This window comes from Electrona antarctica, assembly GCF_951216825.1.
Source record: "Electrona antarctica genome assembly, chromosome: 3".
NCBI lineage: Eukaryota > Metazoa > Chordata > Actinopteri > Myctophiformes > Myctophidae > Electrona > Electrona antarctica.
In genome coordinates, this window is record NC_136808.1 from 1,225,580 (window position 1) to 1,236,635 (window position 11,056).

Here is an 11,056-nt window from a genome sequence, read left to right on the forward strand (position 1 = left end):
TGGAATGCACTTCCCATTACAATCAGAACCGCAGCCTCACTCCCAATCTTCCGCCGTAGTCTGAAAACCCACCTTTTCAGACTCCATCATGGCCCGTAGCACTTGCCCATGTCCCTTAGATAGCACTTTATGTAGACTTAGATAGCATTTGATACAGACTTATAGCATGTTACGTAGACAGCACTAGAATTGCATTTTATTTATAGTCATAGCACTTTATAGTATGTATAGTATAGTAGTATTATATGTATAGTTTATGTATAGTTTCATTATAGATATTCCACTGTTTAACGTTCTAGCTTACGTATGTTTCATGATAACTATACTTTTATGTATGTGATGTATTGCCATGCTTTTGTTCTTGCTTAATGTAAATCGCTCCGGATTAAGAGCGTCTGCTAAATGCCTAAATTGTAAATTGTAACAGGAACGTCTTTTGATTCACACAGCAACATAGCATTAGAGTGTGTAGTTCTACAAAGATAAACATTCAAGTTTACGGTGTGCATTTCGTGTGTTATAGTTTCGACATCCAAAGGTTCAGATGGGCCCAGACCATGGCTTTTGCCATTACAACACCAGCCTGCTACCCAATGTGACCCTGGGATATAGTCTCTATGATACCTGTCACTCGGTTGCACTTGCCTTCCATGGTGAATTGTCACTGGTCAGTGGGAGAGAGGAGCAGTTTGGACTGGATGAGAGCTGTGTCGGGTCCCCTCCGGTGCTCGGTATCGTGGGCGCCGACACCTCAGCTCATTCTATTGCCATCTCTAGTATTTTAGGTTTGTACCGAGTTCCCATGGTAAGTTGAACACCCTTTTCCCACCACCCATTATACATTAGTGTTACATATTGAAAGACATATGTTTACTTGCAGGCAGAGCATGGACGCAGAAAAGGTCCGATTTTTAACCCATTTAGACCTGGGAACGATTCTACAAATGTCTTCTAAATCCTGACAGTTTTCTGAAAAACCTATGTTTCTATGTCAGTGGTTCTCAAACATTTTCATGTCAAGGACCCCCAAGATTATATGTAATTGGCCACTGACCCCCATCTGAAAATATGTTGTTCCGGGGACCCCCCCCAGAAGCAAGAATTATATATTCAAAGATTTGCGCCACATGTTCACGATTTTTCAAAAATAGAAGACCTACAAGCGTAGCGCGAGCTTGTAGATCTGCTATTTTTCAATAGCTAAAGTATAACATAAGGCTTAAAACACCAAAAGGGGTTCCCGCATGGAGAGAGAGAAAGAGAGAATCAACTGTATGTTCAAACAGAGCTGAGCAGACAGTTTAAATACATTTGGAAAATGTTATCTGATTTCCGTGGGTGATTTATTGTTATTGCTCATCTTATGAAGAGTCCAATGTCCATCTCTATTAGTAAAAAAAAAAGCATTGTATATTAATTCGTGACAGAGTTGCTGTCCACGGTGCTTATAGGGGAGCATAATGGCTAAAAAATTGGGTTTGTAATCTACATTGTGATTATAGGGTATAGAGTGGAATGTGCAACTCCAAAAGAAGCACTTTGATCCAAATAGTTTCTAAACGGGATTCCAAAATGGTGAAGTCTGGCCACTGTTTTGTGTTTGCAGCAAAATACCAATACATGCTTCTTATATTCTGTGTGGTGAGGGGATTCTGGGGATGGGGGTAAATCTTGAAACTGTAAGTGGAGAGTGATTTTGATTATAGTGACAGCATTTATTTTGAGTGGTGTGGTGGAGCGGAATCTCATGAGTGTGGAGAGGGATTCCTCTCTGCTTCACTCTGCTCATATATGCTCTGCACTGCACCTGCTGGTAGACTGCCAGAGTTCTAGTTTTGTGTGGGGGGGAAAATGCCACAAATTGGTTTTTAAAATGAATGTAAATTACAATGCTGCTATGTATGGGGTCTTAGAGGGAAAAATGTCTGCCATAAAGAGAAAGAATTTTACTGGACTGTAGTGCACTGCACAGTGGTGGCGCGCTACGAGCTTGTAGGTCTGCTATTTTTGAAAAACCGAAGAACGACTGACATAGAAACATAGCTTTTTCAGAAAACTGTCAGGATGTAGAAGACATTTTTAGAACCTCATCTCAGGTCAAAATGGGTTAAACAAATAATAACTGAACTGAAAAGACAGAGAGCTCTGGACTCGAGACAAAAAAAACTAAAACCATGGTACTTATTGACATTGTGAGGGACAAAAAAGAAAGAAAAAAAGCACTTTTGTATTGAAATGCCTTATTATATTTTTGTACTGCATGTAAATTTCATGTGAATGCATACATTGTAAACCCTGAATAATTTTCAATAAAGTATATATAAAAGGCAAATGTGTAGGGGGAAAGAAAAGAGAGAGAAATGTAGTATATTACAGAATAGATGTTTTGTTTCTTTTTCAGGTTAGTTACCTTGCCACCTGCTCCTGTCTGAGTGAGCAGATGCTGTTCCCATCCTTCTTTAGAACAATCCCTAGTGATGCCATCCAGGTGAACCAACCGCTACAGACAAAACATCTGTTGGTATATCAAGCAGTGTTGTTTTTGGCAGCAAATTTAGATTTTAGTTTTAGTCACATTTTAGTCACCCGGAATGTTTTAGTGTGAGTCTAGTTTTAGTCGACTAAATATCATAAGATTTTAGACGACTAAAGGTGGCCTTACACTAGCCGATTTTTTTCAATCTGAAATCTGATAGCACCACACACTACAGGATAATCGGAGCGGGGCAGAGCAAATATCAAACATTCTTGATGTTGATCGGGCCGATCCCGATCGCGCTTTGAGCGGCCCGATTGAGTCGGGCACCCCCCGAGCGTCAAAAATGCCCGATTATCGGCTAGTGTAAGGCCACCTTAAATCTACAGTTGATTTAGTCGACTAAAATGTGTTTTGGCGGGCTTTGACGACGTCGTACTCGTAAATAGCCGATCTACAAGCCCACAACGGACGCGTTGTGAGCTTGTAGATCGGCTATTTTCAGCATGCAACCAAGTGTAAAATGACTTATACTGGATCTCTTGTCTTTATTTGTTGACGAAATCGTCAGTATATTTAGTCTCAGTTTTAGTCATCATGTAGTTTCCATTTAGTTTTCGTCAGTGAAAAAAGGTAGTCGACGAACATTTTTTGTCTTAGTTTTAGTTGACAAAAACAACAGTAGTTAAAATAAAAAACATGTGGGGGAAAATAAATATTGATTAAGGCCTTGAAGTAATTTGTTGTGTGCAGTGTCACACACACAACGCTTGATCAGCAACATTATCATATTCATTAATAAAATAAAACAAATTAAAATAGAAATGATGGTGTTATGCCTTCTTTTATACAATAAATACATTGTTGTGGGGAGTTGGGGATGGTCCTTGAGTATGCTAGTGGTCCAGAGCTTTAAAAAGGTCTAGATTCTCTAGAAACACTGCTCTATTGAGTGTAATTGATTAACTGAAAGTCCCTATTCACAGCTCCATATATTTATGAATAATCTAGCCCAGTAGTTCTCTGGGATCCTCATCCCAAGCCATGCTGCATGTTTTCCCTCTCATAAGATTATAATGTACTAAAGGTGATCGAGCCTTTGTGAGTTTCGCCCATAGGCTATGCCATATAGGTTATGCCCATTTGCAGACCGCAGCCATGTTTCCATCAGAGTTTGGAAGCACTCGTTTTCAGTAAAGCAATGTCCTGCTGCCTCTTGCATTGGTGACAGTTGAGTGATATCTAACGAGCGCTTCCAAACTCCAGCACTTAGAAAAATAATCACCTGCAAGGACACAAAGTAGCTCATAACATGTCTACAGTGGATTTTTATGAAACAAACACTTTGAGGATAGAAAGAGTAATAATTCAAGCTTTTCGTACAGCTGCAATGTTGGTGAGTTTGACGTTGTTTAATTAATACAATCAGATAGGACTTTTCTGTTTGGATGAATGGGCTGCCATTGGAAGTTGCACCTAGGTAGCACCTTGCCATTAACTTATATGGTAAAATGGCCGCGGTCTGCATATGGAGAATATGGGCGAAACTCACAAAGCACCCCTTAATGTGGCTTTTTCCGTGTACATCTTTAAATCTTTTTATTATCTATTCAAACAGGCCTTTACATATAGGTCTTTGTGATTACAGCTTTTGTGCTGTGACACCTGTATTGATTTGCTTAAATTCACTTTTTGAAATGTATTTTATTTTGTTGTACTTTGTGACTCTGATGTCTGTGAAAGGTGCTGTACAATACATTTTTACTTAAACATTTTTATGTCAAGGACTCCCAAATTCAGATGAATATGGCCACAGACCCCCATTTGAAAATATTTTGTGCCAGGGACCCCCAAGATTTGTCAAGATTTGCCAAGATACTGTATGTCAACATTAATCGAAAATAGCAAAAAAAGAAAAAGAAATAATAGGCTAATGATTTATTTATTTTTTAAGAAAAAAGTATATATACATAGTGCTAAAGTGTTTAAACTGGTCCTCACTTTGCTGGGGGCCCTCCCTAGAACCCCCACAAGGACCGCTGGGGGTCCCCAGACCCCAATTTCATAGACAGTTATCTAGGCTAGATTCTAGCCTATAACACAGTTATGGATCCTCCATTCCTTTTCCAATCCAGATACGAGTGATGCTCCAGATTATGAGGCGGTACGGGTGGACCTGGGCAGGACTGCTGTTCACCGACGACGCCTACGGCCGCGACGCCGCTCGAGTCTTCCAGTCCGACCTGGCCCGGTCCGGTCTGGGCTGTCTGGCCTATCTGCATGGCCATGCCCTGGGACCACGACCCAGCCGCACTCCAGAGGATCGTCGCCGCGATCAAGACATCCACAGCCCGTGTGGTCATTCTATTTGTATACGGGAGCTATATGGTGGATCTCATGGAGGAGGTTGGGGTTATTATGATTAATGTTCATTTAGGTATTGATGATCATAGGGAATACGTTATATTGAAGCAAAGACATCCATTCATATACAGGCATATAAATACGTTGCAATTCAATGGCAAGCATTTTTTTTATTGCAGTGCAATTTAATCACTTTCTTAGGTTCATCAATTTACAATTTAGGCATTTAGCAGATGCTCTTAATCCAGAGCGATTTACATTAAGCAAGAACAAAAAGCATGGCAATACATCACATACATAAAAAGTATAGGTATCATGAAACATGCGTATAATCTAAGAACGTAACAGACAGTGGAATATCTATATAATGAAACTATACATATAGGGTTCCATTTTCGTCACCTTTTCGAACCTTATCCCTAAACTTCTTTGACTTTTTTTACGATTTTGAAAAACATTTTTGAATAGTTCAACTAGCCAATCTACATTGACACGTTGTGAGCTTGTAGACTGGCTATTTTAACTATTCAAAAATGTTTTGCAAAAAAAGGCAAAGAAGTTTAGGGATAAGGGGTTTAGTGGTGACGAAAATGGAGCCCATAAACTATACATACGTATATACTATACTATGCTATACATATATACTACAAAGTGCTGTGACTACATATACAATGCAATGCTGTCTACATAACATAATAATACATAACATAATGCTATAAGTCTGTATCAAATACTATCTAAGTCTACATAAAGTGCTATCTAAGGGGGTATAGGGTAAGTGCTACGGGCCATGATGGAGTCTGAAAAGGTGGGTTTTCAGACTACGGCGGAAGATTGGGAGTGAGGCTGCAGTTCTGATTGTAATGGGAAGTGCATTCCATCGTTTTGAAGCCAGAAGAAACCAGCATGCAACCAAGTGTAAAATTACTTATACTCGATCTCTTGTCCACTAGTCTCTTCCTATAATTTTAGTCTAGTTTTTATTTGTTGACAAAATTGTCAGTATATTTGGTCTTAGTTTTAGTCACCGTAGCTTACTTTTCATTTAGTTTCCATGTAGTTGTCGTCAGTGGAAAAAGGTAGTCGACGAACATTTTTTGTCTTAGTTTTAGTCGACGAAATCAAAATCAACACTGCAACGTATTTGATTTAAGCTTAACTTCCACTGCGTTCTGCTTTTTTCTCCCCCACCAGGTGAGACAGTTTTGGGAGAACACATTTCGGTGTAAATTTGCACCCCTTCCGTCAGAGTGGGTGGACGCTGGTGGAAAGGTGTGTACTGGACGAGAGGACCTGGTGACAGCAGAGACCACCCTGTTGGACGTGTCTGACCTCAGGGAAGAGTACAACGTGTACAAGGCTGTGTACGCTCTGGCCCACGCCCTGCGTGACATGCTGCAGTGTGTGCCAGGAAGAGGGCCTTTCACTGGGCACAGCTGTGCCAGTTTACAGACAATTTACCTGTTAATGTTTGTAGTTGGATTCTAATTCCAGACTATAGTTATTGTCACCTTTATTATTCTTCCGGAGTAACCTACCTAACTTCTGCTGTGATTGGCCGAGCTTTGCATAATGTTTGTAGTAGCTATTTGGCTGTTGTTGGTTACGTTATACATATAACCAATCTATGTTTTACAATCGTTTATAAAGACATAAATTACAATATTAGTGGGAGGGGGCTATGTAAGCGACTGCGGAAACCACACTTGCGACTTTTCTAGTTTAAAATGTAATGATGAATAATAGCATGACGATGTAAAAATCATAAACTATATTGACATAACAGAGTGAAATAAAAGTATTCTTCTTCTTCTTTGATTTATAGACCACAAGAATGGGAGTATAGGCACAGAATACTGGGACAAAAATAGTTCATGTTTATATTAGGGCTGTCAAACGATACATTTTTTAAATCAGATTAATCACATCTTAAAAATTAATTAATCATGATTATTACATGGCTTGGTTGAATGCTTGATTCTGATTGGTCAAACGCTTAATTCAGTGGTGAGTTATGTGATGATAATGACCGCTCCGCTGTATAATGACCGCTGCCTAATCAAACCCTCTGAGCACCACCAGCTGCGCGGCTGCGCCCCGCTTGATTTACTGCCGTTTCCAACATAACAGCCATGTAAACACACACTAGTGACACACAATGTAATTTACAGCTAAACATTGCTCTTAAAAATGTTTTTGAAAACATTTGAGCGAGAAATAGACGAAGCAGGACCCCGAAAATGGATTCTATTTGATCAACTCACTTCCTTGTTTTCTGACAGTGCTGCAGCCCTGCAGCTGGGCAGACGCAGCCAGCGCGAACTTATGGAATACTTTTTTTGTTGTGTTTTGGGTCAATGTATTAATTTATGTTAGTTAGCCATGTAATAAGCGTGTAATAAGCGCTTGTATATTATGGAAAGAAGGTGGATATACAGTATACATTTAACATACGTATGCATATGTATGTTTACATTCTATATATAACAAAAAAAAGTGGCAGGAGGTGTTTCTCTGCCTGTTACCCCGTTGTCGTGCTATGTGATTTGAGCCGCTGCCTATGAAAATTGTGCAGCCTTTTATGGCAATAACCAATTTGTGTTTTTTCCTCATCCAGATAGGGCTAGATATAGTGCAGAGTGGATGGGATTATAGGATGCCTGCGTTAACATTTTTAATCTGATTAATTTATTTTTAATGATTTTAATACTGCAAGGTTGTAGTTAATACCATAAACAGTCCCTGTCAGACTAACTATACTAATATTGTATATACTGTAGTAAGTCTCTTGCTCTTATACTATTGCACGTCGTCATTTCTATAGCTTGTGTATTAACTGGAAAAGATTAACTTCACCACATCCTTTGGCGACCACGTATCATTCGACGAGAACGGAGACGCGTTACCGGTCTATGACGTCATCAACTGGGTGTGGCTCCCCGATGGAAGCACAAAGGTTCACACTGTAGGTGTGTTCATGAAGTCAGCCTCCGCAGGTGAAGAACTCATCCTCGACGAAGACAGAATATTCTGGAACTTTAAATCCACGCAGGTCACTTCAGTCATTCTAGAATAGCTGATGTCATATACATGCTCATGATTTAAAAGAAATGGTAATAGTTTATAGACGTGAAGTCACGATCATTCCCGTTTCCTCTGTGTAGCCACCTCGGTCTGTCTGCAGTGAGAGCTGTTCCCCTGGAACACGTGTGGCCAGAAGGAAAGGAGAACCTGTCTGCTGCTTTGACTGCATTGCTTGCTCTGAGGGAGAGATCAGCAATGAGACTGGTAGGCAGTGTTGATTTTTTCGTCTACTAAAACTAAGACGAAAAATGTTCATCGACTACCTTTTTCCACTGACTGAAAACTAAATGGAAACTAAATAAAAACTGAGCTATGATGACTAAAACTAAGACTAAATGTATTGACAATTTCGTCAAAAAAAAAAAATAGACTAAAATGTTAGGGAGGGACTAGTGGACAAGAGATGCCGTATAAGTCATTTTACAATCGGTTGCATGCTGAAAATAGCCGATCTACAAGCTCACAACTTAAACTATTCAAGAGACTATGACTAAAATAAAAATTTGCTGCCAAAAACTGCTGGTATATGTTTACATTTTTAACGATGTACGGGTGGGTCATCTTTAGGACGTCCGGTCCCTTTAATCTTCCCCTCTTTGTTATAGACTCGACAGAGTGCGCCAGTTGTCCAGAGGACTACTGGTCCAATCCCCAGCGTGACCACTGTGTCCCTAAGAGCGTGGAGTTCCTATCCTACCACGAGGCGCTGGGTATCTCCTTGACGACCATCTCGTTGCTGGGCACACTTATCTGCGGCATTGTCCTGGGAGTCTTCATCTATCATCGGAGCACACCCATGGTGCGCGCCAACAAGTACAACTCGGAACTCAGCTTCCTCCTCTTGCTGTCTCTCAAACGGTGCTTCTTGTGCTCACTTCTGTTCATCGGCCGTCCCACACTCTGGACCTGTCAGCTGAGGCACATGGCATTCGGGATCAGCTTTGTGCTGTGCGTCTCCTGTATCCTGGTCAAGACTATGGTGGTGTTGGCCGTGTTCAAGGCCTCCAAGCCCGGGGGTGGAGACATTATGAAGTGGTTCGGTTCCATGCAGCAGAGAGGAACAGTTCTGGCTCTTACTTTTATCCAGTCGATAATCTGCATAGCCTGGCTCGTGTCTTCCTCACCAACTCCTCATAGAAACTCACAATACCACAGGGATAAGATAGTCTACGAGTGCGCTGTGGGATCGACTGTTGGTTTTGCAGTGTTACTAGGTTATATTGGGGTACTGGCACTCCTCAGCTTCCTCCTAGCGTTCATGGCAAGGAATCTTCCAGACAACTTCAACGAAGCCAAGTTAATCACTTTCAGCATGTTGATCTTCTGCGCCGTGTGGATAGCCTTCATTCCGGCATATATCAGCTCTCCGGGCAAATATGCAGATGTGGTGGAGGTTTTTGCAATTTTAGCGTCGAGTTCTGGCCTTTTGGTCGCACTGTTCGGACCAAAGTGTTATACAATCCTTTTGAGACCCGAGAGAAACACTAAGAAGTCCATCATGGGTCGAGGTGCCACCAAGACATAGAGGCATAATATTAAACAATGATACATTTTCTCTGTGTGTATTGTACATTATCACAATAAATATATATGGATACCTTTTGATTGTCGATAACCCTGTTAGTAGATTCCGTTTTCTTCCAGATTAAGCTTAAGGTTTACTGATCCAATCATAGATGCAATGCACACGTCTATTGTCTATCATAAAAAAAGCTTAGTGAAAAGTTGACTACCCTCCCAAAGATTAAGTTGGGTTATTTTAGTGGCACCTCTTCATTCTCTGTGTAGAGGTATTATAAGAGGTTTACAGTATTTTTCATTACCTTTAATCTATCATGCATAGGTCAAGGTCCAGTTTATTCACATGTCCTTCGTTTTACAGCAGATAATAAAAGCTCTTAAAGACATTACAAACAGTCTAACATACATAACAACAACAACAGACATACGTATACATTATCACAAGATACAGATTGTTACATTAAATATAAAGAGCAACTACAGCTAAAGTGCACCGAGTGTAACTACATCTACCTCCTCCTGCTTCCCTTGTTGATGGCCCGGATGAGAATTTGTACCTGTTTTAGTAACGGGTCTTTAAAAGCCATTCTGGACGGGAACCCCTTTTGGTGTTTTAACTAAGCATTGTGTTATACTTTAGCGTTTGAAAAATAGCAGATCTACAAGCTCATAGCGCACCACCGAGTGTCGCGCTACGAGCTTGTAGATCTGCTAGTTTTGAAAAATCGTGAAAATGCGGCACAAATCTTTGAATATATATTCTTTTTTAAATTTCGACGTCAGGCCTAAATGGGTTAACCATTGGCCGGATGGCAGGAGTTCATATTCCCGGTATAGGGGGTGAGAACTGTCTGCTCTAATTGATGATGCTTTTTTTATCACCTGCTCATTATATATGACTCAGGAATAGGAAATGATTTGTAGTTCTAGCTACCTACAAAGGTAGGCCACAAAAATAATAATAATAATAATAATAATAATAATAATAATAATAATAATAATAATAATTCATATTATTTAATAATAATAAAAGTGCCTACTTGCTTGTTGCACACAAGTAGGCCATAAATGGCCTACTAGTGCGCAAGCAGAGCGCGCAAGTACAGTGTCGGGTGGATTAAAGGAAATGCCTTTATGTATATGTATATGTAATTTGTAAGTTGATTAGCGGTATACTGTGGTTACTTTGCGTATGCCCCGTTTGATGCGTATGTATCGTAGCAGCATATGACGTCAGGGTATAACTGGTACAACTATGGTACAACAATGATGACGTAATACATATGTGGATTAGAGGACCCAATGCTAGGGTGTAATTGGTTTTCAATGGTGACGTAATGACGATAATTATGTTTTAGTGTCGGGAGGATTAAAGGTAATGCCCCTATGTATACATGTATGTAATCTGACACCATTGCCATATCAAGCACAAGTAGTCATTACGTCATACGCTGGCACGGCGCATACACATCAAACGGCGACCTACGCATCGAAGCACTGGACGAAAACTGCTTGCGCGCTCTGCTTGCGCAATTATTAATATAATAATAGTGACATATTACTATGAAAACCTGCAAATATATTCATATATTATATGAAGATCACGACACT

The 11,056-nt window shown here is 40.2% G+C and overlaps 1 protein-coding gene across 1 annotated transcript; it reads left to right on the forward strand.

Annotated features, from left to right (window-relative positions):
• The first annotated feature begins 2,043 nt into the window (after positions 1–2,043).
• LOC306920912 (taste receptor type 1 member 3-like) lies at positions 2,044–6,193 on the forward strand. The gene is made up of 3 exons (XM_079497900.1): positions 2,044–2,488; positions 4,612–4,882; positions 6,035–6,193. Exons 1-3 carry the CDS (start codon positions 2,441–2,443, stop codon positions 6,067–6,069), a joined length of 354 nt encoding a protein of 117 aa, XP_079354026.1. The 5' UTR covers positions 2,044–2,440; the 3' UTR covers positions 6,070–6,193.
• The last annotated feature ends 4,863 nt before the right edge of the window (positions 6,194–11,056 follow it).

Excerpts from the sequence above, each read along its gene's own strand:
- LOC306920912 (XM_079497900.1), top strand. The coding sequence starts at position 2,441 with ATGCTGTTCCCATCCTTCTTTAGAACAATCCCTAGTGATGCCATCCAG. Across the intron at positions 2,489-4,611 it reads TCCCTAGTGATGCCATCCAG|ATACGAGTGATGCTCCAGAT; the intron begins GTGAACCAACCG and ends TTTCCAATCCAG. Across the intron at positions 4,883-6,034 it reads TGGTGGATCTCATGGAGGAG|GTGAGACAGTTTTGGGAGAA; the intron begins GTTGGGGTTATT and ends CTCCCCCACCAG.